The sequence below is a fragment of the Rhipicephalus microplus genome, chromosome 8, assembly GCF_043290135.1.
Source record: "Rhipicephalus microplus isolate Deutch F79 chromosome 8, USDA_Rmic, whole genome shotgun sequence".
Lineage (NCBI taxonomy): Eukaryota > Metazoa > Arthropoda > Arachnida > Ixodida > Ixodidae > Rhipicephalus > Rhipicephalus microplus.
The window spans coordinates 104,962,810-104,985,659 of record NC_134707.1 but is presented as its reverse complement, the minus strand read 5'-3'; the positions used below and the strand labels follow the sequence as shown (position 1 = coordinate 104,985,659).

At 44.1% G+C, this 22,850-nt stretch overlaps 1 protein-coding gene across 1 annotated transcript in view; it reads right to left on the bottom strand.

Annotated features, from left to right (window-relative positions):
• The window catches only part of LOC119163900 (dehydrodolichyl diphosphate synthase complex subunit DHDDS-like), a 40,752-nt gene that overhangs the window by 1,845 nt on the left and 16,057 nt on the right, over positions 1 to 22,850 (bottom strand). Inside the window, exons 4-5 of the mRNA XM_037415972.2 lie at positions 2,575 to 2,691; positions 2,357 to 2,461 (exon numbers count right to left, since the gene is read on the bottom strand). Of these exons, the coding sequence (XP_037271869.2) occupies positions 2,357 to 2,461; positions 2,575 to 2,691 (222 nt within the window). The remainder of the gene's footprint in view (positions 1 to 2,356; positions 2,462 to 2,574; positions 2,692 to 22,850) is intronic.

Sequence of the window (22,850 nt, the reverse complement as noted above, 5' to 3'; positions counted from 1 at the left end):
CGCTCCGAGCATAGATTTAACATACTATACGACAAATAAGTTCCAACCCTTATATACACATGAGTTCCGCAACTTGGGAACGGGCGGCTGTCACTGACCGAGGGAAACAGAGCTGAGTCGTGTGCCGCAATAGAAAAATAACCTAATTTCGTGTTCTAAAGACTAATCTTTGTTAATTCTACCTGTGCCAGGAATATATTCCCTTAGGGTGTACTGTGGCGGGTGTAGTATGGCGGTTGTAGTATGATAGTGCCGACAACTTCCTAAGCATATTTCCAAAAAATCTTTATGTTAGTTTTCCTATAGTTGTGAGTAAATATATCTAGAAATGCATGAAGTACTCTGAAATGAGGGTAGAATTACAGTTGTATTATTGCTACCTTGCCGGTGAATACGCAATTCTATAAACGTCGGTATATCTTTGAATTTTTGACGTGAAGTGTGTAGTGCAAAATGTAACGGACCGTGTGCAATCTCTGTCAATATAATCGTAGGGGTAAAACCCTCAGCTAAATTTCAATCCTCATGGTTCACAATGAGCCGCTGTCGGGCCCGTTGACTGAAAACCTGCTCGCATCTCGATCGGTGCACGCACTCATAAAGTCATCACGATATCTGTGACATTAGAACTCAACGCCCAATACTAGTTTTGTAATACTTCAGCCTACTCGACATTTAAAACAAATCGAATTAACGGGACACGAGAGTTTACAATGCCGATGAGGAAGTGGGTCCTGTAATGTTACGCTCAAGTGTTTGCGGATGCAATGAGTGCAACGACAATTGGATGCAACGAAAATTGGCCTTTAACGGAAGTCAGTCAATTTTTTCGAAAACTGCCACGAAGACTTTTTCATATTCCAGCTTGTTGAAGTAACTACAACTACTTTTCGAAGTGTGTACGGGATCAGGCGCATCTCATTAAAACACGGCTCTTGATTCTACGGGGGCCGTTCAGCGATAATATTTCGGGACGTCGGATAACAGAAATGGGACGAACGACGACAAGCGTGCGCCCACTAACAAGAGCAAGATTCAGCCTGCGTTTCAAAAGAAGGTGCCTTAGGAAACACGAAATACTTGCTCCTCCTGTAGATATTACGCGGCGCACACGGCTGCAATATTTGCCTGAGCAGTTCACAGCCATGTCTGCTTCCCAAATGATGTGTTTTCTCACAAAGCCGAGGGGTACATCTCCACCCCTTTGATCGTACTACAGCGAAATATCTATACAGTTTATTGCGCAAAGGTTGTTATCCGACACACCTGCAATGGCAAGATGAACATTTAAAAAGAAATATCAGGATTCGATCACAAGTGTTGCACACTAATTTATGGTTATCAGAAAATCCGGGTTATTAAGCAGCACGTGCACAGTTTCCAGACCGGGAGCATCAAAAACTGTGCCCCTCAAGTGGTTTTATAATAAATCCGTGTTCAGCTAAAATATCACATTTAAAACGTTTTCTTAAGAACGTCAAGTTGACGTCCCAAGGTTTTTGCTGTACATGCTATAGTGATGACGTCATGGGCTGTTACCATCGCGTGAATAGTGTTTCAACACGGCAGTTTTTATGCCGGGGTTCACCGCGGATCTGCTGACATATTTCTCGTCACGGATAAGACGTTAAAAAAATATACTATCAGACTTCACAGAATCATCCACCCCCAAATTTCTACCCCAAGGCGTCGAACCAGTGACCTCTCACTCCGCAGCGAGCGGCGCTAGCCATCAAACCAGGAAGCGTACTTTGTCAAGACAGTTAACAGCAAGCTATTCATATACACCACATACCGTTTGGCGGTCATCACAGCTCCGAAACGTCATTGCGTTTTTCTCATCAGTACAAACATGGCTCGAAGAACTTGCGTTAGGCGCACTCTAAATGTCGTCACCTCCCAAGTTTCAGTGAACGCGGGCCTCCGGGGGAAATGGTCTCTCCTGCGCGCGCGCTTATCAGGCTCATGATTCAAAAGAGCCTCCAGGACACTTCACTTGCTGCAGTGGCCGCGTTTACATAAGAAGCACGCTGCTCGCAGACGAAGACGTGGTAATTGTGACAGTTGTCTGCGCTGGTCCTGTGTACACTTGTGCGCTCGTTTGGTGCACCTTTCATTATGTTAAAACAGCGCGCTTTGTGTGTTGAGCTCTTACAGTGTCAGTTCGTGCTCGGCTCGTTCCGTGTAGGATGATTTCCTAAGTGCTTTTTGCTTGAGGGTTTCGCTGGATCTTTCGAATGGCCTGCTGTTCTTCGCGTGATTTTCTAATTTGTTGCTGTAACATCCATGTCTTCAGCCTTGTGGCGAAACTATGTTTATGGTAAATAATGCCCTCCCAAACTCTGCGCGTACTTACTCTGATTCAATGGCTCCCGCTTGAGCGGCAGATATTAAGTTCAGCACCATGTTCTTCAATCCAACCTTGGTGTTATACGCTACGCAGAGACTAAGCTTTGCTGCTCTGGAAAGACAGAAAGTGGTATATAGAAGTTTGAAAAACTTCACATGTCCTTAAACACCATACTGCAAACCACATGGCCTCCTGAAAAGAACACATTGGTGCAACCTCCTTACGGGCTTTCGTCATCGCTGCTGACTTCAGTCTGGGCTATTTTCTCTCGCATCTCATTGGGTAGTAGATCAAGGTTACCCACTGCAGTGACGCTCAAGCCTATTTTTCTGAAGATGTTCCTGCAAGGCAGTATACGGGCGAAATTGGTAAACTTGCGAAAACATCTTTTTTTTTTGCTACAGTTGCCGTCCTATTCACACGTTATATGCTTCTGAAAGCAATAAAGAGCACAAATTGGTGAGTATAGTTTGACAAAAAGTATTTTCTACCTCATCCTCACCACACAAATATGAAAAGTACGGTGCATTAGCCATACTGTGACATAAATACAAAATGTACTAAAGTTATTTAAAGTGGAGTTTTTCCACTGCTGGCCATAGGTGCTTTACCATTAGCGCACAATCAGGATCTCAGTGTAGCACTTTAATGTGGTGACAGTTCCAATCGGCTTGGAATCACAAGCGCCCTAATAATTGTGTGAGCATCCCCATAGAGCTCACACGTGGCGAGACAGCCGCACCGCACGATCAAGATGATAAGATAGATAACAAACTGTCGCACACACCAAAATAAATTGTTTTTCATTAAAGTGTACACAATCCTTAAAACGCAAGATTAGCGTCCAGTAAGCTACGTCCTTACTGCTAACTTGGTGCAGCCGATATCGAGCACCTATTCTATCAAAAACAGTGATCTGCAAAGGAGAAATTCAAGACATCAATTAAAAGCTGCAGGCGTTTCTCCATGGCCTAGCCTGAACCTCGGTACCACTCGCGACAAAGATCAACGGTCAGCAGGAGACATCAAGCTATGTCTGTTCACCGTTCGGCACCCAGATACCGCTCACGTAGGTGATGGAGACAACCCAACGCCCCCTGTTGCTATGAACAATCTTCTTGGCATCATCGTAGAGATACAATGGCAACTTGCACAAGCATTGCAACAAAACGCCGAACATCATAAGGTACACTCTTCCGGTGATACGGCCGCTAGGAAGCGTGACAGAAGGGCGTATACAGATATAATGCGTAGCATCTCTTGCAAAGTGGATGCAAGAGCTCCCAACTATAAACGCCATAACCGATTTTTATAGAGCGGTGTGCGAGTGGCGTAGGTATTACGATTGGGACGCATTGAAGAATCGTGTTAAATAGTGTTTTCAAAGAATTTTAGGGACATCGTCATCGCCAGAGACATCTTTCTTACCAAGCAACAAAAGCGGCAACAGCGGACGTCAGTGGTTTAGCGGGCGTGGAGGCAGCACCACTGTGGCAATGGCTTACAAGCTTCGCTTTCACGTTATACAGGTCGTCTTGGTCTGGCTGCCGCTCATAGTTCACTTCGGAAGGCCTGTTGACACCCCTGCCAAACAGCTGCAGTTTCCAGAAGACTGCGGCTTTTCTACGGATCCGAGTGCCTGCACCGACACACCTGAGCCTCCCAGGCCATTCGGGACATCGTCATCGCCAGAGACATCGTTCTTATCAAGCAACAAAAGCGGCAACAGCGGACGTCAGCGGTTTAGTGGGCGTGAAGGCAGCACCACCGTGGCAATGGCTTACGGGCCGGTTTCCGTCAGGTTTCTGTCAGGACTACGCGTTTAGGCACGCTCAGAAGAAGAAACCGTTCTAGTCCCGCCTTCAAGCTTGCCCGTGCTCAACCTGCTGGGTTGTTCTTGGCTGAGGATTGAGTGGTTTTAACTTTCTGTCTTAGAGTCCAATTCTATAGTTTATCTGTTTCTGAGTCTAACCATATCTCTAGTGTTCATGTCGACTACTTCTTCTGGCCAGGCGCAATCCGCCTGGTCAGCGTCCCTGCCGTCTAATGAGTTACCGCTAGACTCCTTTTTCCGCAGTGGTATAGACAGCATTCCCGTGGAACTGGTAGCTACAAATGGAGGCTTCATCAGACTTACAAATCCTCAGGCGGTTCAAAAGGAACTTAAGACAATTTCAAATCATTTCTAGACTATCACAGATGTGCGCCCATTTGAGCGAGGAGGTATCGTGTGTAGGTCGCCGGATCAGACCTGCGTGCAGGATCTTCTCAAATGCACCTGCTTTGCTATTACCCCGGTGAGTGCTTTTATTCCGCCTCACCTTTTATGTACCAAAGTCCTTGTACGGGGAGTCGCCTCCAAGCTGAGTCCAGCTGAGACCCTAGACAGGCTCTCTGGAGCAGGCGTAATTTCAATTTACCGGTGTAATCACCTAGTCGACAAAGAGAGGGTACCACCCGAATCTGTCGTCGCGACATTTGTGGGCAGAAAATGCCCGTGAGAAATAAAATTATGGCCACTGATCTTCCGAGTAGAACCCCTCGCTTCTCGTCCGATTCAATGCAAGAACTGCTGGAGATTCGCCCACAGTGCGGGAGGATGTAAATCTAATGTTCGTTGTAGCACCTGCGGACAGAGCCATCCTTCAAGCAAGTGTACTGCAACAGCGGAAAAGTGTTGTCTCTATGGCGGCAGTCACTGCGCCGACAACTCTGACTGTTCCGCTCGTTCCCGGGAGGTTCAAATCCTAGAAGTTATTGACTGCCGCCGCTGTTCTCGAAGGGAAGCCATTGACATAGTTAGAGACAGGGCTTTTGGATACTGTGGTATTACAGCGCGCTGCACTTACAGTATGGACTCAAACCTATCGCAGGCTATTGAAACTGCTGTGGAAAAGTCAGTGAGTAAGGCAATGAATAAACTCATATCTAACCTTTCCGACTGTTTGGTGCAAATTCTTTCAAGTCAGATTGGACAAACAGTACAGACTAGTACAGAACCTGCAGTATTAGACATTACCAGCGATGCCACACAGCTACGCAATGTAGTGTATGACGAACGTTCTGCATCTGCAGGCAAGGATAAGCAGTCAGGAACACAGGTGCGCTTGGACCGACATTCGCCTCAGCCGAGCACAAGTACTGCTACAGATATGAAACTCGATGTACGAACTAATAAACGTATTAGATTCCCTATCCTCACCAATCTCAAGTCCAAATCTCAACGGAATGAATCGGCTATTTTGCGTGAAGATGCTAACAAGGGCGCGACATGCGCCTCTGCGGTGCGCTCAACACCATAGGTCTGTTGACGGTACTACAGTGGAATCGCCGTTCTATATTCTCAGCCTCAACCGATTTACATTACTTTTGCAATAATTTTAATCTTGATGTTTTAATTCTCCAAGAAACTTGGCTCACACCAGATAAAAATTTCCATCTTGCAGGTTTTCGTTCTTTTCAATTAGATCGCCCATCACGTGGTGGTGGTTTAATGATCTTTGTATCAAGTAAATTATGACATAGGGCGAAAATTTCTTTCAGAATGTTAGACTTGGATTGGGAAATATTAGAATTAGACTTGTGTCTCCCCGGATACCACCCTTTTTCAATTGTAAATTGTTACTTCCCCTCCGGTGTGCAAAGTACGCGTTATCTTGATAGCGTTTTGGTAGCATGTAGACAGGAAATTGTAATCACAGGCGACTTTAATTCACATCATTTGTCTTGAGGTATAAGGACAGATTCTTGTGGTAGGCGACTGTGGGAATGAACTATTGATCACAACCTCTCCTGTCTAAATAAAGGTCAAGTAACTTTTGTCCGAGGTCAAACTAGCTCAGTATTGGATTTAACGTTTTGCTCCAATAGAATCAAGGTTTTGTCATGGGCTGTTCTGGATTCGGCAACCAACAGCGACCATCTTGCTGTAGTTTTTGACATTACTTGTCCAACAATAACTTTAGATCAGCCAAAACGCACATACATCAACCATAGCAAATTCTAAACCTGCCTCCATTCTGCCATTTTCAAGCTTGGAAATGTCAGTACTAAGGAGATTGCCTCTACGATTGGTTCAATGCTGGAGGGATCTAGAAAAAATTCTAAATTTTCTATTCCATCCAATAAATGATCCTCCTCTCGTTGGTAGAATGATGAGTGTACGCGCGATTATAGAAGACGAAAAGCCGCTTGGAAAAAACCTCTTCTTAATCAGAGCCCAACAAACTGGAAGGATTATTAATTCTTTGCTGGCGTATTTAAGCGTACAGTGAACCACGCGAAAGAAGAATACGACAGTAGACATTTTGATTATCTTTCTAAATCTAAAAATAAGCGTGCTTTGTTCGCTTATCTTCGGACAAGAAAAGTACTGCCAGAACATTCTACGTTGCAGTCGCGTATCTTGACGCCGGAAAAAATGAACACCTCTTTAGAAGACATATAGCAAGGTTTAGAATGGCGCTTCACTGCTAATTTTTTGGCTATTCAGTCCGTTCTGGAAAACTTGCATGAATTTCCTGAAGTTTCTTTAGCTGAATTGAGGCTGACAGTAATATGCTTACCGCGGATGGCTCCTGGACCAGATGGGATTACGAACTCTATGTTGAAATGTTTACTGCAGGAATCGCCTAATCTTTTGCTAGAACTAGTGAATTATTCGTTAGGGAACGCATGGATGCCTCCAGAATGGAAACTTGCCAAAATTGTATTGTTGCTAAAAAATGAAAATGATGCATACACGTTGGATAACATAAGGCCGATCGCCCTGACATCAAACTTAGTGAAATTGGTTGAGAGAATCATCACTATACGAATTAATGAACTTATTACCATGAGGTCAATTCTAAGTCCTTGTGAAATTGGGTTCAGGGTTCGTTGTTCAATTTGGGATGCCCACGTTGATTTAGAAAATCGGCTTCAATTAGCTCGGCTAATTAAAAAATATGCAGCTTTAGTTACCTTAGACATCGCTAAAGCATATGGTACCATGGAGCACTGTATTTTGATAGATCGATTAGAATACCTTGATTTTCCATCATACATAGTAGCGTTGGTTCACAATAATTTTGCAGACAGGAAATTGTACTGTTTTAAAGAAGTGTTTTCATTATCTACTCATACCCAAACGAGGGGAGTACCACAAGGCTCGGTGCTTTCCCCGGTGCTGTTTAATTTACTAATGAGCTGCATTCCACGTAAACAGGATATAGCAACTTATGTTTATGCAGACAATATCGAATTTTTTGCAAGACAGATAACATTCAGATCTTATATGAACGGCTGCAGACTTTCCTTAATATATTGGAGAGCTGGCTCGATGGCAACAGCTTTTTACTGAATCCGAGTAAATGTGCCCTCCTTGTTTTCCCGCTGCAATACCCTGTGAACATCTCTTTGTCTTACCATCATGAGGATATACCACAGGTGGAATCTGTTAAATACCCTGGAGTAATTTATTACACACTGCTTAACTGGCGACCTCGTATCAAATATATCTTCGGAAAAGGTGTGCGGGTCATTGGCCTATTACGTAGGCTAAGCCACTGCCGCATAGGTATGAGAAAAGACACATTGGTAATGATATATTGCATGTACGTTCGTCCCATTTTGGAATTAGGGTGTGTACTTTTCTCTGGAGTTCCAGCTTACAAGTTGCGGCCTTTGATTCTTCTGGAAAGAGCTTTGCTCTTATGCCTTGGCCTTCCCAAAACAGGTGCCAACAATGTGTTGTATCTCGAATCGAGGGTCCCCCCACTTTCTTGTAAAATTCGCCTTCTGACTGTTCAGACATTCTTAAAAATTTTCAAATCACCATTACGACATTCAAAAACAGCCTTTATTTCCACCCCGGAATCATTTTTTGCTGCTAGATGGCTGCGATTTCAAACGCCACAAAATATATTTGTGCAAAATTTACTGGAGCCTCTAAACGTGCGTATATGCGACATGATGCCGGGTCGTGATAATTTAGCCCCGGTGGAAATTCAATTTGACGACATATTTCCTAATAATGCCAAATTACTTCCCCATATTATTTTGGATGGTTTACTACAAGATCAACTGCGCCGTATTACAACGAACGTTATTATTGCTACAGACGCATCGCAATACGACAAAAAGTCAGGGGTTGGTGTTTTCAGTCCACTTTTAAATAGGATTTATTCCCTTCGACTACCCGAGTTTCTGGCAGTAGTGCTCGCCTTACGCAAGTTAGATACAGCAATTACATCAGCTTCCGTAATAACAGATTCCCTATCTCTCTGTACGGCACTTTCTGTTGGTGCTGATAATCACGTAACAAAGGCGTTCCGTGCATTAGTACCTGCGCATTTGAGAAAAGTACGATTAGTTTGGGTGCCTGGACATAAAGGGTTGTTTCTAAATGAAATAGCCGATTCCTTTGCTAAGTCGTCAATCAGCGAACCAATTCTAACGCTCTGTCCATCATCCGCTTATGTGGCTGTTGCTCGATTCAGCAGACGTACGCTTATGCAAGTCTTTAAAGGTTCAGCACTAACAAACTCTACAGAATATCGCCATTTATTATATCTCTGGCGAAGAGACTTTTGCCGCACTCATAAACAACAAGTAGCTATCACAAGGCTGCGTTGCCGGGTAGCAAATCTAAATTTCTATAAACACACGTCTGCTCAGGCACCTTCGCCACTGTGTGCATTCTGTGATGAACTGAAAACAATAGACAATTTCTTTTTGACCTGCAGGCAGTTTAACACATTACAAAAAACCCTATTAGAAATACATTTACGTGGTATTGGTATGGACTTATCTCTGCCTGTCATTTTGTCTTTTGGAGCTTCCATTTCTGGTTTCTCTAATGCGACAGTATGCGCGGCGGTCCGGGACCATAATGATGAAACTAATAGGTTGACTAATTAACCAGTTTCATTATCCTAACATGTCCACATAATTATACACGTATAAAATCAGATTATTGCTCTATTATAAGAATAAATTCGTTTGTGTAAATATTTGTATGCATTAAATTAAGCACCACACTTTCCTAGGCTATCGGTAATCTTTCTGTTAAACTTGCATCATTTCAAACCTGAACAGTAAATTTTAAAACCACTCGATTCTTGGCCAATTCTCTACAGTGGGTATGCGCCACTAACGATAGGAGAACAACAACAACAACTTACGAGCTTCGCTTTCACGTTATACAGGTTGGTGAAACCTATTCATTATATGCTAAGAAGAGAAGTAACCGTTGTTTACTGCTGCTTCCACGCCCACATGTGTTATACGTCTTGTCGCGAGAGTGTACTAACGCGCTTTGCTCGCTACTCTTGTGTTGCGGTGACGTTGAAGCAAACCCAGGGCCTCCAAAAAAGACCTCTGGGCCACTAGATGATGTCGAGAAGAACACAGCTTTTTCTGATGCGCGCCATAAAGAAGTCATGGCAATGCTTTCTAAGATAAGTACCCGCTGTGATTCATCTGCCGTTGAGCAGTGCAATTTAGCAAAGGCGATCGACGAGGTGAAAGCCAACCAGCAACTTGTGGCGAGAAAATTATGCGAGATTGAAAGGCGGCTTTTGACGGTTGAACTGCGAACTAACTTGGTTGCTGACAAGGAGAAGGAATTGCAGGTCACGAATGAAGCTATCGGCAGCATCACTCAAACAAATGACGCGTTGGTGTACAGTCTAAACGACCTCTCGAGGACAGAGCCCGAAGGTGCAACTTGGTGTTTTTTGGTATGCCCCATAAAAATGAGACCTGGCAAGCTACTGAAGAGGCACTTACCAACTTGCTCTCTAGTAGCCTAGGTGCCTAGCTTGACCCGAATGCAGTAGAAAAGGCCCATCGTTTAGGTGGTCCATATGTACGCGAGAACACTCGACCAGTCGTAGTAAAATTTGAGCGCCTTAAAGCAAAAGAACTTGTGCTGGCACGTTGATCTAAGTTGAGAAGTCATAACGTCTCTGTATCGGAGGACTTCTGTCAGGCTACAAGAACAGCGCGCAAGATACTGCACAAATATATGCAAAATCAATGTCTGGCCGACCCGCTTTTCAGCTTCGTTACGACAAGCTCGTTGTTAACCACAAAAACTATTCTTATGATGCTTCCGCGGGCATTATTCGTGAGACTACTGCGTATTCTCGCAGTAATAGCAGTGGATCCCGCATCGAAAATGGGACGCACTCAACTTCCGATCACAGCCATGACCTTCAGGCACGTTCATTGCCTGATGCCGCACTTTTGTCACGTGCGCGGACATTTAATGCCTCCTCATAACAATCAGCGAGGGGAAGTGGCAGTATCGTATCACGTCCTATTTCGGTGCCCTACACGAACATCCGTAGTATAATAGGAAAGGGTGGCGCTTTTGACGCTATTATCGATTCTTGTGAAGCCGACGTGATTGCCGTGACCGAGACTTGGTTGAATGCTCATGTTTGCGATAACAAAATTTTTACTATTTCCAAATCATTGAACATTTACCGCAGCGATTGAGATGAAAGACAAGGTGGTGGTACTTTGCTTGCCATTTCGAAGCGTTTCAAGTCCTTTCTTATAAACGTGACGTCTACGTTGGAAGTGATATGGTGCGGGTTAGTTGTGAATAATGAAACGCTTGTTCTTGGCGTCTGTTACCGCCCTCCAGATACAGATATTCAGGAGTTTCACGATAACATCAATGAAATTATAATGCGGTACCCATCTTCTTCGATAACTATTCTCGGCGACTTCAACTATCCTACCATAATGTGGGCGTCATCGTTACCAGACGTCGAACCATTTTCTTCAAATGCCCAATGTTTTCTCGATGCTTGCCACCTGTTTAAGTTTGCGCAGATGGTGGATAACCAAACTCGCGTCACCAATTCTTCATCGCACATTCTTGACTTGATTCTTACAACAATGCCCGAGAACATTCATGCACTAAACTCACTTCCTGGTCTCAGTGATCACTGTCTGCTACATTTTTACATACGCAACAGCATGCCAACTGCTACTAAGAAACGCAAGGTTATCTATAACTACAATGCTGCAAATTTTGAGACAATGAACCATGAACTCCCTCTATTTTACGACGCTTATCTACATGACTTTGATAATAGAACCGTGCAGGAAAACTGGGATCTGTTTGTTAACAAAATCTACGAACTTACTCGCACCTTTGTTTCCTTAAAGTCTATACCTGTGAGCTCTTGCTCACCCTGGTACAATACATACTCGAAGCGACATTCTAACAAAAAGAAACGCTTGTTTCGTGCTGCGAAACTTCAGAGTACGGAGGAACGCTGGCACTCCTACGAGAGTGCTGCGCGAGTTTAGTCGTCAGCAGTTTAGGATGCTAAGGCTAACTTTCTATCTAACACTCTGCCATCAATGCTAGTCAGCAACCCTAGAAAATTTTGAAAACTATTACAAATACCAACGACAGTGAAATTGTACTTGTTGACTCGGAAGGCATTCCGTATCTTCCGAGATGTGTGCAGCACATCTGAACGCAAATTTTGTCCGGAACTTTTTAGTATCGTCCACTTCTGCTACCGTCTCTTTACCAGCGCGCAACTATCCGTCAACGTCTGTTATAGTGACTGAGGCCCATGGAATTGTAAAACTAATTGAATCACTCAGTGTCCTCTGCTTGTGGTTTCGACAATATAAACGCAAGAATCCTTAAAGAAACTAAGCGTGCCCCATCTATGTTCCTGTGTAAAATATTCTATCAGTTTTAGAATGAAGGTGTGGTGCCACACGTTTGGAACGAGGTAAAGGTGGTTCCGCTACAGAAATCAGGAAACAAGCATTCTGTTACTAATTACGACCTATTTCACTTACTTCTATACCATGCAAACTTTCAGAGCACATAATCTTCTCTAGCTTGGTCACCTTTCTAGAATCACATTCGTTCTTTAGCACGTCACAGCATGGATTTAGGAAGTCATCCTCATGTGAAACGCAGTTGCTTTGTTTTACCCATTCGTTACATATCATTCTAGATCGGAGTTCACTGGTCGACTGCATTTTTTTAGCCTTTTCGAAGGCTTTTGACAAGAATAATCATCACCTACTACTGTATAAGCTTAAGCTCTTTAATATTGATGGCAGCATTCTTGCTTGGATTGAGGTTTTCTTAATTAATCGCTCACAATTCGTTGTTGCTAACAACTACAGCTCAAGCTCTTGTCTCGTTACTTCTGGTGTGCCCCAGGGTTCTGTGTAGGGCCCTTTACTATTCCTTATTTATCTTAACGATTTACCCGATTTTGTAACTTCATCGATTCACCTTTTCGCCGACGACTGCGTTGTTTACAAAGAGATTTCATCAAACTCTGACGCTAGTTTTTTGCAAAGTGACATTAATAATATTGCCAGCTGGTGTAGAACTTGGCACATGGACCTCAACGCTAACAAATGTAAAGTTTTACGTATCTCACGATCTACCGGACCCCCTGCTAACTACATCTTAAATGACGTTGATCTAGAGTCTGTAACTTCATACAAATACTTGGGGATTCATATAACATCTGACTTGAACTGGAAACATCATATCACCTATGTTAATAACAATAGCAACCGTATGCTAGGGTACCTACGACGCAACTTTAGCCATGCCCCTCAAGCCATAAAACTAACAATGTATAAACACTAGTTCGTCCAAAACTCGAATATGCATGCTCCATTTGGGACCCTTTTCAACTGAGCTTGACTCACTCCCTTGAAATGATACAGAATAACGCAGCAGCTTCATTATATCTAACTATCATCGCACTAGCAGCATTACGTCAATGAAACACAGCCTTTCACTACAGTCACTTGAATCACGTCGCAAAGCATCTCGTCTCAAACTTTTTCAAAACATATTGAATCATCCACTTTTGAAAGCTCAGTTCAGTACCACTCCTGCCTAATACTCAGATTGTTTAGATCATCAACATAAGGTACACGTCATTAGCTGCCGCACTAACACTTTCCATCATTCCTCCGTCCCACGCACATCCAACGACTGGAACCACCATCCTTCGGACATGGTTTCCATGTCAAATCATGACTTGTTTTCTTCGACAATACGGAAGTACTTACGAGATGACGCGTGAAGCGTATAAGGTACATATATATCATTGTACTCTGTTTCCCCCATGCTTCTGATGGTGCTTACACATACATTCAGTGTATTGCCTAACATCAAATTTACATGTCTTGTAATCTTTATTATTTTGATGTTACTATGTTTGCTCTTGTTTATAGTGTATTATTTTTTGTACGCCACTCCCCTCTGTAAAGCTATGTGCGATTGACGGTAAAATAAATGAAATGAAATGAAATGAAACACGGGTCTACAAGAACCTATGCAGTATTCCAGGCTCACTTGCTTCGCCACGGTACGCACATCAAAGCCCGCTATAGACAAACAGGTTGCAATCCCACTGGCTGTGCTTGATAGTGGCAGATAGTCGATATACAGTGGCTCTGAGACGACTATTAAGGCTTACCAAAGAAGGATGGTGCCCCTTAGACCTTGCGCATTCTTCAAAGCGTCAAGAGTATCACGTCCTATTTTCTCCCTTGCTTTCCCGCTCCCCAGGGGTACATTGAGGGCTCCAGCTCTAACCTTAACGAGGACGCATGCGAGGTCACGTGACGACTTGCTTACCGCGCCGCCTCCGCAGTCCCGCTGCCTCGCTGGGAACCGTTTCCTCACGTCTAACGAAATAAAAATAAATACTTCTATCTGTTGACGAGTATTCCTTGTCCCCCATTCTGCATGGCGCAGGCAGCTACCGTTACACTATTGCAAATCCATGTCTATTCAACCCCTGCGGTTCTTCTTATCATATGACGTGAACGGTATCTTAGTGCGGACGGCCCCGCCTGTAGATTATTTGCAACATTCAACCAAGTGCTGTGACAATGCGAAGCTATTTACATCGACTTCCGCGAGTACAGATGGGCAGCTCGCTTGCGCAGACCCCAACTCGACGATCAAATACTGGCTGCCCAGAGCGCCCGTGAACAAGCTGCCAAGCTTGGCTTGGCGGTGACTACCTGGGACTAGCCGGATGGCACGGGGTCTCCCCTGCGTCTTCTCTGCATAGAAGTATAGTTTGAAATGTTCCGTACTTTTTCCAGAATATTTAGTCAGGTTTTATTATCTCATACAACACACGTCACAAAATGCGCGTCTCGCTACCCTAACAGGAAGTTCGCACGAATTTCTTAGGAACCTGTGTTGTGGTGGCTAGCAATGGCAGTCAGTGGCTTTGGCCACTTTAATTCAACCTCTGTGCAAATTGACTTTTTTTAGGAGAGCATCATCTAGCAAGAAAAGCAGTCAGACCTGTGGCGACACCATCTGACGTACCATAATTAAGATTAGGGCATTGTAAGGTAGTCAGTGAGTCTAGGCTTGCATAACTTGCAGTCGATCGCCCCTCCCCTTGTCCTCTTCGCTAATTGTCACTAATGCTGTTTCATTTTTTTTAACTAAGCACGCGCACACACCAAAGAGTTTTTTATCCAAGAACGGGCGGACTCCTAAGAAGTCACGCGTAGCGCGACGCAAGCCTGCATAAGCCGGCGGCAACTACTATTACACATGCAGTATTGTGCCGGTACCCATATCTCACTGCACCATACCCCAAACATAATTGTCACTCATCATCATTCAAATGCGGAGTCTGCAGCATTCAAAAGTTTCAAGAGAAGTCGCGACACCTGCTTCCTGAAGATCAAGTGACCAGCGCAAACAGAATATGAGTCACGCTGTCACGTGGTGAGCCTAAACATTGCGGTTCCTGAGATAAGCTTTGCCGTTACTTCTTAAGCTAAAGATAATTAAGCAAATGGTGTTTTATATCACCACTTTTCGTGGGATTCGAGTGCATTGGCGTCGCGGAGAGTCTGAACTTGTGGAGTCATGGTGATGCACGCACTGATCGCGCTCGAATGCGACGGAGCAAGCTTGCCTTTGAAACCTTTGATAGCCCTTTTGTTACACATGGCTGGTAAGGCGTCAGCCATACCGAGCGGAAATACTCGTTCACAGCTTCTCAAGAAAGACGCTGATTGTCTTTGGGAACCTTCTTCGTTGGTGTAAGTTTCAAAGCACTCCGGGCAAGTCTGTCAGCCACCTCATAAACACGTGTGAAGGAATCCATTGAAACTTCATGTTTAGAGCTATGTCATACAGGTCTTGAGGAATTCGCAGTGGCCTTTCAGTGCACCCATTCAAAGCTAATCTATGTTTTAGCCGCTGCAAAGTGGGCTTACTGTCCAAAAACAGCACGACTGGTTGCAGCCTTCAAAACTTCAGTTTCTTGTGGGCTACCTGAAGTGCCACGCTTTCGCGTGCTGTCGATAAAACAATGCACTCTAGTTGCACTGCCTAAGACACCAGGAGACCAGATCACAAACGCTGCAGCGCTTGCTCCGTGCTCCAATTCAATAATATCTATCGGTGAAAACTTTCAAATGATTGGCGTATTTTTTTTCATTGTATTCAAGCTCCAAATAACGTACTTCTGCTGCGGGTGCGAAGAGCTTGCTTTGCATCCGTAGAATCGTCACTTGACAGTCGACATCCTCATGTGACCAAGGTTGATTTTGTCGAGGTTGTCTGTGTTTTGGGAGTTTGATGCCGAGATAACGAAGGGTGTTGAGGGCTACAAAGGCTCGCGATTCCGTGTGTCGCCGAAGGCGACGGAGTAATGCTCGTCCTGGGCTTCATTCGCTAAGTCGGCAAAGCTGTGTCAGCAGTCACCGAGAGGCGAGAAGTCGTAGTGGTGGAAAACTAGCTTCATGAATTACCTTTATGTTCGCTGCAAACTTTGGCACTCCCAAAGCAACTCTTAGTCCTTCACCAAGAAGTGTTTTCAGCCGTTCGTACTGCGACTCGCTTTTAAAGACCAGAGGCAATCGGTAGAGCACACAATAGACAATCACCTTATCATCGATGTTGAATGGCTCCCCTGCTGAACCATAACAAGATTCGGCAACAGCAAAGAATGAATCTGTGTGGAAGACAATGCATGAAGAAAACGTAATTCACTGGCTCCATGTCCGGGCTCCCCCATCCACCCACTATGTCCCAGCTGCCTTCGTGAAATAGTTGGTAACTCCATTCGCCCTGAGATCAGGCTACAGGTGGCAGCACCATCACCACACTATAGTGTGAATTTGTAGCCAGCGACGGGCGAGCAAATGAACTCAGCGGCGCTTTATTGAGAGTCATGTGAGCCGATTGTCGGCGTATAAAATGCGTTGACTGCTTCAAACCTCATTGACTGCAGCTTACCCGTTAATATATCTGGCCCGTTGCCGAATGTATGCGCGAAGCTCATCGAACGTTGGTATTACTTCTGAGAGAAACGCAATCGGCCATCGAAAGCGATGTTCACACTGGGCGACTGTTTGGGTTTTGGCACTATAACACATTTCTTGTATTTTTATTAGTAAGTGTTGAACTCGTGCCCCGCCAAGTACGCCCTGCTGTAGAGTGACTGAATTTATTATTCGCTTCTTGAATACTGGTCTCGCATACTTAAAAAAAAGGGAAAAGAAGTGCCATATTTCTTGGCGGTGAGCTAAGACAACCACGTATATGCATGTACATTTTTTCATTTACCTATGAAATGAACGTGGGACAGATGATAAGTTTACTCATTAAAGCAACGTGGTGTGGTATTGGTGCGTTTGTTATTACTCCAACAACAACATAAAAAGGTAACAGTTCAGCACGCAGCTTTCGTAGATCATCTGCATGAGAGTCGTACAGGAAATGCTCGGTTATATTGTGGAACAACTGTATTTTCTTAAAGCTAAAAGTGTGCGATACTTCCGCCAATCAATAATGCCACAAAAGCGCTCAAGATAGTGTAAAAAGTTGTGTTTGCACGAATTTTTACGACATAAGGGTGAGGCACGTCATCTAGAATAACTGTTTTACCAGTTGGGCTCTTTAAAAGTGAACTGAAGTTTAGGCACACGAGTGTGTCTTTATAAATTTCGCCCAATGGTAAAATTGCGCAAGTTTTCCGAAGTTTATTCACCTCTCCGTCATTCTGTTTCCTGGGTTTTTTTCAAGAACAACTTATATATCCCGAAGTGTCCGAATTCACTTTGCCGAAATATAACACAGTAGTACAACTAGGACCAGGAAATAAGCATAATAGGGCTCGTCTTATAATTAGGAGAAAAGCAAGGCTCATAGCAACGATTTAAAATTTAGTGTACCAATGAGGCACCAAAACGCTGCGTTATCATCATCACCTTTTTGACTACGCCTTCTGCAGGGCACATGCTTCCTCATGACCCACCAGTAAACCCGGTCTTGTGCTTTCCGTTGCCACAATATAGACCTTTCCACTCAAGGCATTCTGGGCGTTGCCATAGTCCTCTCTGGGCTGTTGTTAGAGCACCTGACCCCCAAGAAATGCACTGCCGAGGCTGTGACGTTGCCTTTCGTGCTCACGTGCAACAGCCCAGAAAGGAGGAAATCTTCCTCTCCGCAAAAAAGATTCGTATCGGCGAACTTTTTATTCTCATCGGCTCACCCAACTTTCTTTCTTTCCTTTGTGCATTTGCCTTCTCTGGGAAGATAGTCGGTAAGCCTTGATCTCCAGTGGTTAACCTGCCAACGCGCTGCGTGCCCAGCTCATGTCCATTTCTTCTTTATTTCAAATATGATATCCTCAATCCTGGTCTGTTCCTTGACCCACGTTCCACTCTGCTCTCTTCTGGTCTCTCAAGGTTACACCTATCGTTTCTGATTCCATCGCTCACTTCACCGTCCCCAAAACGCTGCATTCACACAATATTCAGTACTTCTGATGTTCCGGACGAAGAAAAATTTACAAATCCAAGCGACACCAGCACCAACACGACACTGGTGAACGTAGGGTACGACGACAATACACAGCACTCTTGGCAAGTGCCCGAACGGTTCTTATTGCAGTGCGTATACTGAAAAGTAACAGCACTCGACCTAAGGGTGAGGAACTGGAAGAAGCCTAGGGTCATTCATGTAGGACCTACATGGGAGGCTACACAATCACTTTGGGGACAGTGGCGGTCGTACTAGACACTTTTTTCCGATGCGAGAACGTCGATGTATTCGGCAGTTTCACGGTCCTGCGCCAGAAGCATCTTGACGAATTTGTAGCGGATAAGTGTTACATCAAGGAAAGTATCTTGAAGAAATAACAGATAGCGGCGTTGCAACAGAGCGTTTCGTCTCTGGACCGACTTGCAAAGATTGATATTGCATGTTTAGTGTGTTTTTGTTGATGTCGTCTTGGTGCACCATTATAGAATACGCTGCGTTCAGGTATGTGTTAAAAACTTCCGTTACCATAACGACTAAATCATCATTATGGATGGTAGTCGTCACCATGGCGACGTGCCACTAGGCGTCAACGTGAATGTGACCTCATCAGACGACGCTATAGCGAAAAAACACCAATAAAAATTGTACACGCTCTCCTGTATCACTTCAAGCACTAGTTCTGTGAAGACGGGTTTTACTTTTGTGTTATGCTGATTCCTACGACGAAGATTTCGCCCGTGTTTTTTCGTGGGCTACTTTAGGGCGAAGTACGTTTAGATCCAGGGTAGAGGAATCAGGAAAACGACTTATCCAGTTTTTTACAGCGGAAGCTGTATATGGCTAGGGGAAACGAAATTCCGTTCAGGAGTGGTGTCATGAGTGCTCTCCATTGACTGCTCTATCACTTTCTTCAATCTCAGCGTCGTTCCCAAGTACGCACGCCAGTGCCTGCGTTGTGAGTGACGTCATCGCAGCCATAGGGCCGAGCCCGCGCGCAATAGTTCCTCCTAAAGCCTCCCCGTCGAGTTGGCTCGCGATGTCAGACGCTTTCAACAATGCGTCGTTGCGGCATCAATGTGATGGTTGCGGGAGCGTGTTCACCGGGGTGAAATCCGCTTTCGATCTTCAGCGGCACATTGGTTTCGGCTGTGATGTCTGTGACCGCGTGTCGTTCATCAACATCCATTGTGATTAACGCATTGTGAAACTCATATAACCGCTAACTTCACTCCTCCTTGACCACGATCATGCTAGGTGGATTGTGCTACATGTGAAATAAACACTGTAGTAAACCCAAGCCAAACGTGTCTCTAACCTGATAAAGGAGAACGAACACGGAACTAATAATCGCGAAAGGCTTTACTGCCACACCGGGTTGAACCCACTGCTAAACACCGGAGTCGAACGTTTGAGCTTTCGCTGGTGAACCATATGTACGGAGTGCTCGGGGAGTGATTTATATTGTACTGCCAACGTGAATGCTACGTGTTGTTTTCTTCCGGCATTACGGATTATTGTATGTATGCGTCTGATTGCCGTGACATAGGGCTGTTAACCTTCATGTTTTGGATCTTTAACTGCTAAAAAAACAGTGTTACGGCGAACGCACACGTATAAAATCCACTGGGTTGTTGCATGCGATGCGAGGTGAATGTAACTGGTAGCGAAGCTTTCATAGGTGCCCATCCAATCAGAAAAAGGCGGCTCATCAGCTGGATGGATGGATATGGCTGCACCCTTTAGATTGGGCGGTGGCTAGCGCCACCAAGCCGTAATACGTATCGAACCAAAAACTAGATTTATTTTTTTTTCCTTTTAAAAGTGAGGTTGAGCATTCGTACTTTGCAGTAAAGCGTTTATTTTCACTCGTTCCTTGACTTTAGTTACCAATCATATAACATCCTTCTAGTTAATTCTACCCTCTTAAAGTCTATTTTGCCCTCCCTGTCCGTAAAGCCACCTGCTTTGAAAAACTCTGCGCCATTATCCTGAACTATAGGGCGAAGCCCTTTACAGAACATTATCAAGTGTTCGGCAGTTTCTTCTTTATCTCCACACGCGCTGCATACCGTGTCTACCTCTTCGTATTTGGCCCGATATGTCAGCTGGTCATGCGGCTTAGCACCATCTGTAAGAGGAGGACACTCTTCTGGCGAAACAAAAAAAAACAGGGCGTGACTGTATACAGCTCGTAAACTTGTTACGTTGTTTTGTTGCCTAAGGCGCCAAGTTTGATGAAAACTTAGTTATTGTAGGACCCTGAAGAAGCCTTGCCATGCATATATTTTGAGACGTCAGCGACACTTCATGGTCACAAAACTCACTTTTACTACACTGTAAACATGGAGCCCCTGGTCTGGTATTATTCACAAAAAGTGCCTGAGCAGTCACGTGGTTTGTTTTCTCTTGCTCCAATACATTACTGTTACGTATGCAAATGCAAGCATGTGAGTTGTAGCGTGATAGACGATTAGGGGATCTACTCACCGATCACACGGTACACCGTAGACGCTGCCTATTCGAGGCTCATGCACTTAAATTCTTGAGGCTTTTGTGCTTAAATTTACGTGCACGTTAAAGAAGCCCAGGTGATCGAAATCCCCTGAGCACTGCACTGCAGCATCTCTCATAATATTATGATTATGTTAAGACGTTAAACGCGAAGAAATAATAATACTACTAGATGTCACTGGCCCTAGCTTCTGACATACTTTTCACCCGAATTTTGCGACATATTTAAATGTAACCTGTGCTGTTCCGTATGGCATTATTATTTACGTTGAAATGCAGACAAGAACATATAACATTGGATTAAGAGCCCAAGATGGTGGCGCACAGATGTCTTACAGAAAACAGCCTATGGGAAAGCCGTGAAAGCTGCAATAAAACCACGTGACTGCGCTCACACTCTACTTTACTGAAGTGCTCTCAAACGTCCTTTTGTGAAACAACGATGTGCAGTGACCGTCATCGTGTGGCTATCAGAGATGATGGCGCTTTTTTTTAGGTGTTCAGCCTTCAAGAATGCTGACGCAGTGTTAATTTGTCACCAAGAGCCGTGGCCATTTGCTTAGCTGGTACGCCCATACGGCTACTCGATGCATGGTTGAGAGCACTTCGTGTTCAAGAGTATTACACGAAAACTTTGCACTAAAAAAGCAGTTACACAATACGTTAATGCCTTCCGGAATTTTTACGCCAAAATGCCGGTGATACCAATACTTCTGTTGCTCATTGTGTACGGATGTTTGGAACTGCAAACGTGTAACGCTATGCAAATATTCACGCTCTGTTATTTTCATGACTTTATAATATATTCTGAAGATAGCTTAAACTTCGCATTTCACTTCTTCAGTGGAAATAACTGTAGAGACATGTTGACTGTGAAAGCAATGTATTGGCTGGGAGCAATGTATGGGTAGGGGGGCCTTTGTCAGGTAGTTGCATCTGCCTTTAGCCCCTTCATCCCAGACCATGACTGTCTGAATAAACTTCAAAAAAAAAAGCATCGAGGCAATTCACAGATTAGCCGCTGGAATAGTTTTACATTCTGACAAAGGACAGGTCAAAAATGCTGCCGCAAATGTATACACTTGAGCACGCTGTTAGAGGGTAAATACGAAACATTTAAGCATTTGGCGCGAAAGGTCCTGAAATAAAGTTTATTATTAGAAAATAAGTTAGTTTTCGCTTCAGTTTTGTATATTTTTGTACGTTACGTTTCAAGCAAGTGCCCCCGAGTGACCTACACTAGTGAACCTAAGTCACAGAGTTTAGCCCCGCAAGAGATATGAGGTGCCTGGTTTGTACTCAATGAGACCTAACATTGCCATTTCAAAATTCAAAAACGCCTTTGTCATAATTCAAACATCAGTTAATTAATGCGAATAATTTTTAGTGAACTTCGGCGACATTGAGCGTATCTATCTATCTATCTATCTATCTATCTATCTATCTATCTATCTATCTATCTATCTATCTATCTATCTATCTATCTATCTATCTATCTATCTATCTATCTATCTATCTATCTATCTATCTATCTATCTATCTATCTATCCGCCTACGGCATTTAGCTCTCCTGGTAGTTTGGATATCGGTATCGATACCAAACTTGGTATGCCATAACATGACTGTACGAAGAACATATTTCACTAGTCCTAACATGAAAATCATGACATGTATGTCAATAATGTCATGATATACGTTTCATGGTCTTGCAGGTCTTGTGGTGGTTTCGTTCATATGGTGTTGCAAAACTGGTATGGTGTGGTATGGCTGCATGGCGAACAGAAGCGACAGGCCTTAACATGAAAATGACATGCGTGTCATGTAAGAACATGACTACATGCCACGCTCATGAAGCGCTCGCGGCCATTTCGCTAGCGTCACATATGCCAAATTTGGTATAACATGACGCCAATGGATGACAAAGGTAAGTGTCTGGTGTAAACATGATAATCATGAGATGCGTGTCATGTGAGAACGTGACTACATGCTACGCTCATGATGCGCTCACTGCCGTTTTTCTAGCTTTAAATGTACCAAACTCGGTATTACGTGACGTGAATGGACGACATAGGTAAATGCATCATCTAAACGTGATAATTACGAAGTGCGTCTCATATAACAACATGACTTTATGCTACACTGATGATGCGTTCACGGCCGTTTCGCCGGCTTCACATATGCCAA